At 38.8% G+C, this 16,054-nt stretch overlaps 1 protein-coding gene across 5 annotated transcripts in view; it reads right to left on the bottom strand.

Annotated features, from left to right (window-relative positions):
• The window catches only part of vps9d1 (VPS9 domain containing 1), a 74,415-nt gene that overhangs the window by 17,673 nt on the left and 40,688 nt on the right, over nt 1-16,054 (bottom strand). For 3 of the 5 annotated variants that reach the window (XR_006314088.1, XM_043706681.1, XM_043706682.1), the window contains exon 13: nt 15,078-15,162. Coding sequence is in view for 4 of the 5 variants with exons in the window: in XM_043706681.1 (XP_043562616.1) it covers nt 15,078-15,162 (85 nt within the window). In the remaining variant the exon portion in view is untranslated. Of the gene's footprint in view, nt 1-6,039; nt 6,059-12,848; nt 13,076-15,077; nt 15,163-16,054 lie in introns of those variants that run through there. The other 2 variants (XM_043706684.1, XM_043706683.1) reach the window with 2 other exon arrangements.

The following is a 16,054-nucleotide window of genomic DNA, read 5'->3' on the forward strand; positions in this document are numbered from 1 at the left end:
GTTCTGAATGTACATTTTGTACTTTCCAAAAACCTATGTACCACTGAAAGAACACATTCTTGAATTAATGCCCTACCCCTTCTAAAAATCAAGCTGCCAATTTCACACTTAATTTTTAACTTAAATTCGGCAGTTCTTCAGACAAAACAAAATAAATGCTATCTTTGATGAACAATCAAACGGAGACAGGCATTCAAACATGGCAAGAGGATCAGCAAGCATTGGCCATTAGAATCAATAAGATTTCCTTCATCTCAATCTATTGTAGAACTTTCTGAGATGGAGGGAATGGAGAAAAATCTTACATAAATAAGGTCCCCAGAAAAGACAGAAAGCAATAGGTTTCTAAATCTGTAACCTAAAAAACCTAAAATAGCAACAGTGATAGGTGCATAAGAAACAGTACCATCTGCAAATTTTGTGGTACTTGAAACTATGTCAGCATTCCTTCAGTCTTGCAAGTCAAAATCTTGTAACTCCCTTTCATCAGCACTGTGATTGTTCAGTGGCTCAAGAAGGCAGCTAACCATCTGCTTCTCAAAGGAAATTAGGAGATGGGCATTAAAGGCTGGCTGAACTGGCAACATCAACATCTTATGAATAAATATAATTTAGGGAGGAAAGGTGTGGATGTTAACATGATTTTTTTTTCAAAATGGCACTTTCCTTTGCAAAATACAGTAAATAGTAGCAAGATGGAAAAGATTGCAGTTTAATGAACCAGATCTAACTTGCCTTTAAACTTATGCAGATTTCTTGAGAATTTGTGGAAGTTTGCTCATGGACTTAAGGTTAGGTATGATTCCCTTGTTGCAGGAGAACTGTGCCAAGTAATCTAATAGCTAATAAAGTATAATTATTGCAGCAGCCAAAGTACTTAGGCTTAGAAGCACAGATGCTTGATAAGAAAATATTGAGAAACAATGACAACAATAGCTATGCGTGACTGAGGGCGAAGGTTTTACATTTCTATTTTAAGTTGTGGTTAACTAGTTACTCACGCAAACACCCATTTGCATTGTATCATGCAAGCAGAGGTCTGAAGCAAAACCATTTTAAGTCTTATACTATGATAAATCAATTTATATATCTCACTTAAAGACTACTGAAAATATCCAAGCAAAGAACATACATCACAATATGCTACAATCACTCTTAAAGCTATTGAAGAAAAATCTGATTTATTATTATTAATGATCACTAAACAGTAATCCAACTGAAAAATGTGCACAGACGTTGGGTGAGGATAAGATCAGTGCTGTGACACTTTGCATGAGTAAATTGTCTGCTGGCACTGACTATCTCGTTGCATGATGAATAACTAGTGCCAATAAAAAACAACAAGAGATTACTTGTACTTATGTTGCTGCATTCCAGCATGAATCAATGCTGGATGGAGGCAAAAACATAACATGTTAATTTGAAGTTTACATTTGACTTCATCAGCCTACACTGGATTTGTAAAAAGGTTTTATGGGGTTGAAGATAACTCAACGTGTCAGCCACTTCTCAAAATTTAATTTCACTAAATGTTGTATTAAAGGAGAAAGGAACTCTTAACAATACGACTTTAAACCTGCTTGACCTTTACCCAGTATTTCATACACAAAGTTCAGATTCTTTCCTGCAACCATACAAATATCTAGATTGTCAACAAAGAATCAGCACACATATTATGAGATTTGGGGAGTTACTGTACAGTGCAGCTCAATGAAGAGTGTAAGAGGGCAGGCCAGGAGCAACACCACGTATACCTAAAAATGCATGTGAACCTGGTAAAGCTTTATGTTTGAGCAAAGGTAACAATAATTTTCTACAGAATTAGCAATCCAACAAGATATTAATTAAAAGGTCACTCATCAACATTATAATTGGCTAACATTATTTCATATTAGCCACACTTCACAGAAACATATCTGCAGTTTTCTCCAAACAAAATGGATTTCAACACTCAAAGAAAATGTCATACAATGCAAAAACACATGCTCAGAGACTACAGGATGTCTGCTGCCAGAAATGATAGGCACAACAGTCCTCTTCCAGCACCACTGATCCAGAATCTGGTTTCCAGCATCTGCAGTCATTGTTTTTAACTCAAAGAAAATGTCATACAATGCAAAAACACATGCTCAGAGACTACAGGATGTCTGCTGCCAGAAATGATAGGCACAACAGTCCAATCAAGATTCAGATTACTCAAAATAAAAGTGCCATTTACCAGCACTTTTGCATTTGGCAGAAGTCTTATAATTGAGGAAAGACAATCCAGGTGCCTACCATGACCACTGCTCATCTTTAAAACAGTATCTGAAGAATCATATCATACTTGAAATCTTAACCCTGTTTCACGCTCCATCGATGCTGCCAGATCTTCTGAATTTCTCCAGCATTTTCTGCTTTTATTTCTCTTTTTTTGGATGTCGAACTTTCATGAAAAGTCAGTGAAGAATGAATCCCTAATAAGGCAGCCCTGCACTCATTTAACATAACATGGAACGTAATTGGGAGGCCATTGGGAGGACTTTCGCCCGTCTCTGTAAACAAAGTTCTGCCTCAGAAAGGTGCCAGTAAGGGGAGGCAATGTCATAGTGGTAATCTCATTAGTGTAGCAATCAAAACCCCAGGCCAATGTTCTGGGAACTTGGTTTGAAGTTCCACCATGGCAGATGGTGAAATTTAAATTCACTAAAATGTGGCCATTGTCAACTGTTGTGAAAATCCATCTGGATCACATTCCCCTTTATGGAAGGAAACCTACCATTCTTACCTGGTCTGAACATCCGCATTCCAAGAATGAATTCACAAAGAGTCAATTAAATCATGCAGTAGGCCCAGAGGTACCACAGGTCGCTGCTGGGAATACAAATAGTTCCCAAGTCTGGACTGGAGCCCACAACATAAAATAAATAGACAATAGGTGCAGGAGTAGGCCATTCTGCCCTTTGAGCCTGCACCACCATTCAATATGATCATCCTTAATTAGTATCCTGTTCCTGCCTTATCTCCATAACCCTTGATTTCACTATCCTTGAGAGCTCTATCCAACTCTTTCTTAAATGAATCCAGAGACTGGGCCTCCACTGTCCTCTGGGGCAGAGTATTCCACACAGCCACCACCCTCTGGGTGAAGAAGTTTTTCCTCATCTCTGTCCTAAACAGTCTACCCCATATTTTTAAGCTGTGTCCTCTGGTTCGGCACTCACCCATCAGCGGAAACATATTTCCTATTGCCAGAGTGTCCAATCCTTTGGCCCTGTACAGCTGCAGAAGAACCTCTTTGCTTCTATACTCAATCCGTCTTGTTATGAAGGCCAACATGCTATTAGCCTTCTTCACTACCTGCTGTACCTGCATGCTTACCTTCATTTACTGGTGTGCAAGAACACCCAGATCTCTTTGTACTGCCCCTTTACCTAAATTGATTCCATTTAGGTAGTAATCTGCCTTCCTGTTCTTGCCACCAAAGTCGATAATCATACATTTATCCACATTAAACTGCATCTGCCATGCATCTGACCACTCACCTAACCTGTCCAGGCCACCCTGTAATCTCCTAACATCCTCGTCACATTTCACCCTGCCACCCAGCTTAATATCATCAGCAAATCTGCTAATGTTATTACTAATACCATCTTCTATATCATTAATATATATTGTAAAAAGCTGCGGTCCCAGCACTGATCCCTGCGGTACCCCACTGGTCACTGCCTGCCATTCTGAAATGGAGCCGTTTATCACTACTCTTTGTTCCCTGTCAATCCAAGTTAGTACTTTGCCCCCAATACCATGCGTCCTAATTTTGCTCACTAATCTCCTATGTGGGACTTTATCAAAAGCTTTCTGAAAGTCCAGGTACACTACATCTACTGGATCTCCCTCATCCATCTTCAGAGTTACATCCTCAAAAAATTCCAGAAGATTAGTCAAGCATGATTTCCCCTTCATAAATCCATGCTGACTCTGACCTATCCTGTTACTGCTATCCAGATGTGTCGTAATTTCATCCTTTAGAACAGACTCCAGCATCTTTCCCACCACTGAGGTCAGACTAACTGGTCTATAATTTCCTGCTTTCTCTCTCCCACCTTTCTTAAAAAGTAGTACAACATTGGCCACCCTCCAATCCGCAGGAACTGATCCCGAATCAATCGAACTCTGGAAAATAATCAGCAATGCATCCGAGATTTCTCGAGCCACCTCCTTCAGTACCCTGGGATGTAGACCATCAGGCCCCGGGGACTTATCAACCATCAGACCTAACAGTCTCTCCAACACCAATTCCTGGCAAATATAAATTCCCTTCAGTTCAGATCCTTCAGCCACTGTTACCTCAGGGAGATTGCTTGTGTCTTCCCCAGTGAACCCAGATCTGAAGTACCAATTCAATTCTTCTGCCATTTCTTTGTTCCCTGTAATATATTCCCCTGTTTCTGTCTTCAAGGGTCCAATTTTAGTCTTAACCATTTTTTTGCCTTTCACATACCTAAAAAAGCTTTTACTATCCTCCTTTATATTTTTGGCCAGTTTACCTTCGTACCTCATTTTTTCTTTGCGTATTTCCTTTTTAGTAATCCTCTGTTGTTCTTTAAAAGCTTCCCAGTCCTCCGTTTTCTTGTATAATTTATGCTTACCACAAAACATACCCCAGTGATCCAAGAATTTAAATCCTTGCTTCCTGCACCAGTTCCCCAGCCACATGTTCAAGTCCATTATCTCCCTGTTTCTGGCCTCACCAGCCCGAGGAACTTGAAGCAAACCGGAGATAACCACCCTGGATGTCCTGCTTTTCAGCCTTCTTCCTATTCTCCGAAGTCCCACTGTAGTATGTTCCTCCTCTTCTTCCCAACATCATTTGTGTCGACATGTACCACCACCTCTGGCTCTTCACTTTCGTCCTTGAGGATTTCCAGCATTCTGTCTGTGATGTCTTTAACCCTGGCACCAGGAAGGCAATCTGGGGTCTTTCCACATATGATGGGGCTGTGCATCATTATGACAAGGACATCAAGAAGTGGAGAGGGGCAGGGTACATGCATGCATCTGATCTGGAGTACAGACAAATGACGGAGTTTGTCCTCCTCATCTCTCCTGCCCAAGGTTAGAACAGTAAGGCCTGAGGAGATATGGCTGATATGTTCCTACTAATTGATTACTTGAGGGTCTTATCAGGCAGAACATCATCTGGGAATTTTATGAGGACTATCTGTTTCCAAGAATCCTCACTAATTTGACAAGTGAATGCTGTTAAAACTTGTCCAGCCACTGGCAAATATAATTTCAGCACTTCTACATCTTCTACTTGTATGTGCACTGGTATGTAGAATCACCAGTATCTGTGCTTCAATATTAGTCTTGTGGTCGGGTGCCATTAGCAGGCGTCAGCAGCTAGACCTTGCTGCTTAATGTACATCTAGATCTTTGATGCAATCAACTAAGGGTGCAATGTAAGTTTGGTATTAGCTGTTCTGGGTTTATGTACTTACACTGATATTCAAGATCTGCAGGTGAGAAAAACAAAGGATCACAATGTGAGTATAACGAAAGATCACAATGAATACAATCCCTTCTTACTTATTTAACAGGTAAACCAATCAGTGCTTTCAATTGGGCTTTGGATTCCGTCACAGGGCTCAAGCACTTTGAGGAAGCCAGAAATCCTATGTAATCTGAGTGACCCCTTCCTTTGCTGTGCTGCAGCATGCCAAAAGTTCATTAATACAAAGCCTGATGGATTATGACATCTATGGCTTATTAAATACTAGCCTTTCCAGTACTTGATTCAAATAACACGCAAAATCATGAGTGCAGTAGTTACCTGCACAGCCACAGACAAGGCAGTTTGGAATAACAGCGTGGCTGAAAGCCTCCATTAAAATTTGCAAGATCTGAAGATGATTTATTATGTTTCTTTTTCAGATAATGCTTTTTGATACCTTACGATCTAAAATGTATTTGATACTTGCATGAGATGGCAATTGTGTTCTAACCATGTTTCTGGATGATTGACTCTTTCTTAGTTCCTACACATAACCCCTCTGACATCATCGCAAAAGATCATCTGAATGGGATGGAAACAAGTTTCTTCAGGTCAACACACAGGCATGGATTCCCCCCTTATTGTTCCATGTCAGGCTCACATTACGTACAAAGCTTAGAACATTGTGACTGAGTAGACAAGGCATCTTTCTCCCTCTCAGGTTTCCTCTCCAAGAAATTCCAATAAATGACGAAATGTTTGGAAGTCATATAAATGTAAAAAAAAGGATATTTGAATATCCAAGTCAATTTGTCTAAATTTCTTTCATACAAAAGTCTCTTGCCAGTAGAATGCAACTTCCATTAAATATTGACAAATGTTAAACTAACTCCTGTGTCTCTTCAGAAATGCTATAAAATTTTCTGGTTACTTCAATTCTTAAAAATTGGGCAACGAGTGCCAGCCATTAGGCTGATCTCAGTGATAATTTCTGGAGATTTCAACATCATAGAATCACTGGCAATAACTTTTGGATTTCCGTATTTCACTTTCACATTTGCAGGCAGCAGAGGCTGCTGTTAGTTTCCAGAGTACGGTGCAAACACTGGCAGTTTCACCATCACTACCGCCACAATAATCTAAATCCTTGTATTGTGCAATGATTATGTTATTGAAGTGGTAATCTAGAGAGCTGGATTAATAACCAAAAGAAAGTGCCCACATTGCACAATGCCATTGAGTTAGAATTTAAAAAAATATTCATGCAGATAATTGTTGTCAGCGGAAACTAACCAGTAAGTCAGCTTTCCTAAAAACCCAATGGACTCATTATTTCCCAGAAAAAAGAAACCTGATATCCTTATTCAGTCTAGCTGATTTTGACTTCATTGACTCCATAGGTACAGATTTTAAGACTTTTAAAAATGAACCACCAGTGAATGGAATTGAAGTTTGTTTCTGAAGTCACAAGAGCAATGATTTGCAACAATGGATTGACTTGGTAGATGGGATGTTTTGTTGAGAGCTGAACATTATAAAAATATATTTTATTTTGATTTGTATAAATCATTCTGTAAATAAAAGTAGGTCTGCATATTTGAACAAACTATTAAATTGCCTGATTATTGATCACAAATATCTGTAACTGAAACTTTCCTGAAATTGTGTTCGAGATGCACCAACTGGCTACTAAACTTCTCGCACCTGAAATTAGTTCAGCATTGCCAGCACTGGGAAACATTAGTGGTACTAACTGGTTGGAATCCCAAGGTTTGAGATTAATTTACATATCTGGTATGGAAATGGTTGAGCATGCCTTCACTGTGGCTCCAACTTGTACCATATCTGATGTGAGAATCATCGATATACAGATGACAAGTCAAAAATGGAGCATGATGCTACTTGACTCACCACTAACATGCTTTTCCTGCAAAATGTTTGTTTTTTCGCACAGCTCAAATAATGAAAATAGTTTAAGAAAATTATCGGCTGTTGAAAGAAATGACAGCTGCGTAATTGAGACTGCTGTAATCTAAACCACACATTAAAATTACTTCAATCTAGATATTCATTGAATGCAAAGTTACTAACTTGTTGACAGTTACATCTTTGGAGAATATACACATTCCATCCATCACTTATCACATACACAATACCTCCTAGATTGATTGAAATACTTTCAGAATCTTTTTGTAGGATTTAAATAGATCAGAAGGATGCAAATTTCTTTCTTAGTTTTTTAGTTACTACCTTCTTAGTCATCCATTCCAACTAACTACAGTTTACTGAATAGATAAGAGTAAAATACATTTCACCTCAAAAGATTAGAGAAAAGAACAAAGCAGGTCTAATTTCCAATTGGAAAAATCAGTGTAAGGTATATACGAATAACAAAGTATAATATCGTTTAGATTTCTTAAAAACGAAGAAGAAATTGCTGCAGATCTCAGACAAAAAGGAGCTTCTCAAAATGTATTTGGCCTGAGTAAGCACTGGCATACTCGCTAACCCCAGTCATGATAACACTAACATCTTACAAATCAAGGGACAACTCCACTAATAGGCTGGTTGTGCAAATCGTAAGTAGATGCTTTATTCAAACAACAATACGTATGAGATTCACAGTTGATTTATAACCCTCATTAAAGGATTATTTACTTTGTAATAAGTCAGAGTTCGGTATAAAACTGTAATACTGCATCTAAAATAAGAACAGAAAATGCTGGAAATATTCAGTAGGGTTGGCAGCATCCATGGAGAGACAAACAGTCAGATCTGTAACTTTTCATCTGATGAAAGATCATCCGTAAACTGCTTTCTCTCCACATATTCTGCCAGACCTGGAACACTTGTCATTTTCTGTTTTGTTTCAAATTTCCAGAATCTGCAGTGTTGTATTTTTATAAACTATACCTAAAATTCTTTACAAATGATTTAAAGAAAGAATCATGCCCATGAATCTATGCAGAATCCTGATCCCAGACTCAAGAAGCAAGAACTGCTAACAAAAGGCTGAGCATGTTCTGAAGACACTGAGGAACAAGGTTCTGGCTCAGATCATCAGCGGCTTCCTGCTGTTAGATGAGGAGGAATAAAGCCAAATACAAAAAAAAATAGCTGTAATACAGCACACCATAGGCAACAGAGAGCATGGGCATAGTAACAGAGAACCATAAGAGTTGGACAGGGAGAGGCAGAGCAAGCCTTTTACTTATGCTGACTTAAGAGTCATAGAGTCATACAGCATGTTTATGCCGAACTACACTAATCCCATTTATCTGCGCTTGCTTAAAGCCTATTATGCCCTGGCATTTTAAATGCTCATCCAAATGATTCTAAAATGTTGTAAGTTACCTACCTCCACCATGTCTCATATTCCTACACTCCTCTGGGTAATTTTTTTTTCTCAGATCTCCTCTAAACTACCTACTCTTTACTTTAAGTTTGTGCCCTTTGGTCTTAGCCATGCCTGCCATGGTGAAAGGATTCTGACATCTACGCTGTCTATGCCACTCATAATTTTGTATGCCTCAAGCAAATCACTGCTCAGCCTCCTCTGTTCCAAGAAAAACAAACCCAGCCTATCCAGTCTCTCTTCATAACAAGTTTTGTCATCCCAAGTAACATCCTGGTAAATCTCCTCTGCACCCTCTTCAGTACAATCACGTCCTGTCGAGAGTGTGAGGACCAAAAATGCACACAATATTCCGTCTGTGGCCAAACCATTGTTTTATGAAGTAGTAACAAGATTTCCTTGCTCCTATATTCTACATCATGGCTAACAGAGTTGAAAAGTGTGGCGCTGGAAAAGTACAACAGGTTAGGCTGCATCCGAGGAGCAGCAGACTTGACTTTTCAGGCAAAAGCCCTTTACCCAAAACATCGATTCTCCTACTCTTCCAATGCTGCCTCACCTGCTGTGCTTTTGCAGTGCCACACTTTCCAACTCCAACTGTCTAACACCTGCAGTCCTCACTTTCTTCCAGTTGTTGAAAACGATAACTAATGGAGTCATGTATCCCGTATGCCTTCTTCACTGCCCTGTCCACCTGTGTGGACACCTTCAGGGATCTATGGACTTGTACACAAAGGTCTCTTTGTTCTTCAATACTCCCAGGGCTCTACCATTCACTGTGTTTCAGTTTCCCATTTTAGACCTCCCAAAATACCTGACACTTATCAGGATTATTATTGCTCTGCTCAATTTACCAGCTGATATTAGATTGCAACCTGAGACCATTATCTTACCAAAAGCACCAACAAATTTCGTGTCAACTGCAAACTTACTAATTACACCATTTACATTCTCATCTAAGTTGTTAGTATACATGACAAACAGCAAGGGTCCCAGGATCAATTCTGTGGTACACCGCTGGTCACAGGTTTCCAATCACAAAATCAACCGCCTACCATCACCATTTGTGTAAGCTAATTTGGATCCAATTTGCCAACTTGCCTTGGATTTCATGGGCTCTTATCTTTCGGACCAGCCTTCCATGTGAGACCTTGTCAAAGGCCTTACTAAAGTCTATATAAACCTCTTCAACTGCATTGCCCTCATTAATATTTGGTTATGTTTTAAAAAAAGCTCAATTAAATTAATCAGAAAGGATATTCTCTAACAACTCTACGTTGACTATCCATGATCAATCCCTCCTTTTCCAATTGTTGATTAAACCTGAATCTCAGAATTTTTCGAATACTTTCCCTACAGTGATGTCAGACTAACTGGCCTGTAATTATGTGGCCTATCCCTGCTGCTCGTCTTGAACAAAAGAACCACTTATCTGGTAATTCACCTGTGGCTGCTGAAGTATTAAATACCTCCACCAGGGCTCCAGCAATTGCCTTCCATAGCAGTCCAGGATAAATATGCACCTTTACACTCACAAAAGGATCAAATACCTCCTCCTAATTAATCTTAACACTCAAGAACCTCACCAATCCATCTGAAATCCCCAGCTACAACATTCTTCTCCTCTGTGAATGCAGTTAAGAAATATTAATACAAAACCTCAACCATGGCCTCTAGCCTCATGCACAGGTTGCCTTTTTGCCTCTAATAGGCTCCCTGGTTATAATTTCTTCCAATCTCTTCCATCAGGCAGAAGATACAAAAGCTTAAACACACGTGCCAGCAAGTTCAAGAACAGCTTCTTTCCGGCAGTTATTAGACTTCTGAATGGACCTCTCAAATTTCAAATCTAACAGTGATCTTGCTTTTTATGTAATCTTCTTTATAATTCCAGCACCCTATTATCTCCACATGATTTGATCTGCCTGTACTGCACACAACCAAAACTTTTCACTGTATTTAGGTACATATGACAATAATGAATCAATCTGGGAGAAAGTGAGGACTGCAGATGCTGGAGATCAGAGCTTAAAAATGTGTTGCTGGAAAAGCACAGCAGGTCAGGCAGCATCAAGGCAGCCCTGAAGAAGGGCTTATGCCCGAAACGTCGATTCTCCTGCTCCTTTGATGCTGCCTGACCTGCTGCGTTTTTCCAGCAACACATTTTTAAGCTAAAATAATGAATCAAATCAAATCAACTCTATGAATGTTGTAGAAAGTCTTTGTGAATTCCACGCTGAGAACTAAAAAGGTAGCGATCCACTCACCCAATGAAGTGTCACCAAATCTTCAGTTTCTTCCCATTACTTTTACCCACTGACCCCACATGTTGAAGATAGATCAGCCCTCCCATTTTTTCTGTGCATTACTGGCTGAAGCAGCTTCCTTCGATGGGCTGAAACGTAACTCGTGTCCTCTCAGTGGTGAATCATAGGAGGCATAACAAAGATATATTTCATCAACCCAATCAATATAGTAGAAAAAAATGTCATGAGCTCTGACAGTTCCCTGACTAGATAATGAATGAGGCTAAATTTTCTTTATGAAGTGTGACTCTCTCAATAAACGTGAAAGTTCCTGGAACAACAGATTACATTTTCAGCTGTGAAATTCTGAAAATCTTCACATTAAGTTGTATTTTGTACTGCGATTTCTGTATCAAGGAAATGAGATCTTCACAAAAGCTGTTGTGCAATTTAGGGTGCAGAAGTGCTTTAAAGTTAATTTATGCAAGAACTGTCCAGAAGGTCAGTCTCATCTTCCTTATGTTTCACCAGAGGTTGACAATAATTCCACTGTGGTGCACAGCCAGACTTGGAAAAGAGCTAAGTGAGTTTGTTGGCTCTCTTAAACACTTCATGACATGAATGGTATTGAAAAATGGATACTGTCAATTGCTCTAACATTAAGAGGTAACCACTGCTGATAGAATGCATACAACAACGATGTACTGAATGAGGGAGATAGCCGGGTATGGCTCAGCTGCTTATTCTACCAGACGATCTGCATGGAGCTGGTAACCACAACTAAACTTTACCTCTGGCTGACAAATAACTTTAGAAATGCAGCCAAATTGATCCATTTCAATTCTTTAAAAAGTTTTTCTTTTCTGTGAAACGTTTTCTGACATAAAGCAATATGGAGAGGTTAATTTACATGACAGAGATATATAAAAACACATCCTTACCTCACACAAAAAAAAAGCACATCCAGGTATGTAAAAAATTGTGAATGCAGAGTTTGGGGGTTTGATGGTAGTGGATGGTGACAACTGACAGCTCACTGGTTGGAGAATGGAATATTAGGAATAGAAGTGTGGGAGAAGGAAAAGGTGAGTAGTATTAATTGAAATGTGCAACATGGTCAAAACTAAAATTGAAAATCAAAAGTGTGCGAAATTCAGTTTGACCAAAAAGACACATTAACATTTTGCATTGCAAAGATCTACCAAAAAGTTAAAACAGATGAGGGCTGCAACATGCAAGGAGTGCCAATCACAATGAAGACATTTCTTGGGCAGCAGAACATTGAATTCTCTTATTTAAACTGATACTTTTGTAGTGCTCAGTGTGCAGGGGAATTGACTATAAGTATCAACTTCACGAACAATTCCTGTGAAGATGTGGATTCGGCCGAGTTGCATTGCATAGCTCCTATCTATGCAGTCGAAGTGACTGAGCATCAGATATGCTGGTTTAATTTTAAAGTCTCAACAGATTCACCAGAATTTGACATCTGGGTACTTGATCAGCCATTTATAAGGAATGGTGAAGCAGACTTGAAGGGCTGAAAGGCCTACTTCTGCTAGTATTATAGATGTTTTTGATGTTTCTACGTTCATTTCCTTCACCTTAAACCACTTTACTAACAGTTTAATGAACTAGCCAGGGTATTACCACTGGCTTCAATGCTTCTGCTGAACATGAACTTAAACAAAAAACTCAAGCTTGCTGATTGCTATCCTTTAACTTTTTGGAAATAGGCTATGTATTGATAACAGCTGGAAATGTGTTGCTGGAAAAGCGCAGCAGGTCAGGCAGCAGCCAGGGAACAGGAGAATCGACGTTTCGGGCATAAGCCATTCTTCAGGAAATGTATTGATAACAGCCAATGCACTGATAACAGCCAGGGATACGTCTTACAGTCCAAAGACCTGTCGAAATTCTTCAGCATAGCTTAAACATGGCAAGACACAGGAGGATGGCTAGCAGCTTTGGAACTGTACTCCAACAATAAACAAATGCCTTCAAAATGGAAGAATAATGAAAGCTCAGCAAAAAGAACTCAAATTCAAATACAATTGCAACACTAATCCTGAACTTTACTTTTAAAACATACTAGGCTTATTGGGGCCCCGTTATAGGAGCGAGATGTTTTAGCTAATCTGCAACTGGTCACAACTCTATATTTGGCTACTCTATTCTCAGGTCTATATCACCATAAAATCATTTTGTGCTTAACTGACAGATTACAATACAGCTCTTACACAAGCCTAATTCACAATGTTTGTGCGGTGCATGAATATTTATACAGACCTGATGAAAATTATTTATTTCAGTGCTCTAAAATTTTACATAGTAACATCAATATGGCGGAATTTGTAGCAACATCAATATGAATAAATTATTATGAAAAATTACACAAAAGCTCCCTCCATGTCAAATTATTGAGTACAATTCTCAATTTGAAATTATGCCTTCATTAATTCTGCTATTTTGTACATGTTTCCAAAGAAAAAAAGGAACAAGTTCAGACAACAAAAGCAAGACTATTAATTCAGTGGGTGGTTACGGATTTGCTAATAGATTTTGGCAGTATGCCCACTTTTACTTTAGGAGTTGAAATTAAAACAATTATTAGATCTGAAAGGGATAATCAAAACTGCACTTTTCGCATAAAGGAAGTCAAGAATAGAAAACTATGTTGATGGGGTACAATAAACTAAAGTAGGAGAAGGCTTATATAAAATAAACACTGGCACAAACCTGTTGAGCAGAATGATTTGTTTCAGTGCTGCAAACTTTTACATGCAACCTCAACAAGATGGAGTTTCTAGCAAAATCAATATGAGTGATTTGTAACAAAAAATGTCCAAAACCTTGATCCATATAAAATTGCTGAGTACAATTCTCAATTTGAGATTATGCCTTTGTTTATCTTGCCCAGTTAAACGAATGGCAGAAGTAAGCTACCATTTTCAGCAACTGAACAGCATACTTTATTTCACTGGAGCACCCACATTGGTCAGGGGATGTAATTATAACATGACAAGCTTACAATGATAAAAATGGACAGAAGTATTTTTATCAGTGCATGCTTGTCGTGTTATAATTCATTTTAAAATAGACAGAAGCATTTTTACCTGAAAGGTGACCAAACATTTGACACTGAACCATGCAAGCAAATATTAGGGCAGATAAATAGATTTTGGAGGCAAGTTTTATAGAACACTGTTTAATATTTTTATTTCTGATCTCCCCATGGGAGAGCAAAAGAGTGACCTCAGACAAGTAAGGGGAGATGATAATTGGGAATTTCAAATCATACATTCTGTCATTAGTTTTGATACGTTCATTATAAGTTCCAATGTTTACACTTGCAATGGAAAAAGGTGACAAATACATGTCACAAGTTTGAAATATAGGTTATGGTATTGCATATAAAACAATTGTTGAAAGTTCTTCTAAAATGCGTATAAACTATTGAATGTGGTGAGTAAATCATGTTATTTTTTGCATTTGTAGTGTTATACATAAAGGCTTCAGTTCCTTAGGTGATTTCAACAGAGACATGAAGCTCTTGGTAACAGTTGAAGAGGGCAGGGAAACAGGCTGGAGTGGTAAGCAAGGTAGGGAATGTCTAAAGTTTTACGAAGGAAATTTAGAAGTTTCCAGAGAACTTGGCAGCAGTGAACAAGGTTTGATCTGCCTTATTAGGCCAGTTACAACCATTGGAATATTGAGAAAAGAGATGAAGAGAAATGTATTAAGCACTGTACAGGTATTCTTGGGAACTTTATAGATTTGTGAATTGGCTAAACAAAGGCACAAAACATGAAGTAGGATCAAAACTAGAGATAGCCGAGGAAGCTTTGACAAAATAAACCCTGTAACATTCAAATTAATCACTAGGAAGCTGTGAGGTAACTAGAACGAGAATTATTTTTGGAAGATTGTTAAATATCAATTTATTTCTAGGGAATGGGCTGCTTAATAAAGTCTACTTAACTGCAAACACAGTACTTACATTGCAGAAGCAACATGCAGGGTACCAGCCTCCTTAGAATTGCAGTAATGTTCAGCACACTCGCAGATAAGACGCAGTGTTCGTACTGTAGCAATATGATACAATAGTATTATAAATTACATTTAAACCATTCACAAACTTTGTATTAGATGGGAGATACAACAGCTTGAATTTATCTAGCATTACTGATATTGCAAAATGTCCCAAAGTGCGTTACAGGAGTTTTAAGCAAAATTTGACACTGAACCATGCAAGCAAATATTAGGGTAGATAAATAGAAGATTGCAGGCAAGTTTTGGGGAACACTTTGAAGTAGTAAAGGAAGGGACGTTTGGTGGCAATTCAAGGGTTTTGGTAACTGAAGGCACTGCTCCCAATGACAACAGTAGATTGGAGGTTTACAAGAAGCCAGAGTTGAGAACAGGAATTGAGGGTTTCGAGTTTGGAAGAAAATTCAGAAATAGGGAGCGACCAAGAGGAGATGTGCAAAAATGATAAGGATTTTAAAACTGAGATATTGCTTAATGGTGCAAGTTATGACATCAGAGTTCTTGATGATGTCAAATATACAGAAGGTAAAAGATGGCCTAGCATGAAGGAGTCCATTGCAATCATCTGCATGTAATTGATGTATGAATGAAGGTAAACCATAGGCAGCCAATGAGGAGGCTGAACATAGCAAACCTCCCCCAGCTGGTCTCACTGCCAGCATGTGTGCACTCTGGATCTGCTTTCTCTTGTGAGGTCATGGCAAAAGCCTGTGGTAAAATTCAGCCCAATGACTTCGGTCTTCCCAATAAAGAGTTGGAGTAAATGTGTGCGCATCGAGTACTGGATGCTGGATAAAGAGTCTAACAAATTGTAGGAAGACAATTGTTGAGAAGGAAGGTGGTGAAAGAGAAGCAGGCTGCTTGTCAGCCGGCAAGTGGAAACGGATGCTGTGTTTTTGGCTCAGGATGCCAAGGGCTGCATTTGGA

Source organism: Chiloscyllium plagiosum, chromosome 17 (assembly GCF_004010195.1).
Source record: "Chiloscyllium plagiosum isolate BGI_BamShark_2017 chromosome 17, ASM401019v2, whole genome shotgun sequence".
In the NCBI taxonomy this organism is placed as follows: domain Eukaryota; kingdom Metazoa; phylum Chordata; class Chondrichthyes; order Orectolobiformes; family Hemiscylliidae; genus Chiloscyllium; species Chiloscyllium plagiosum.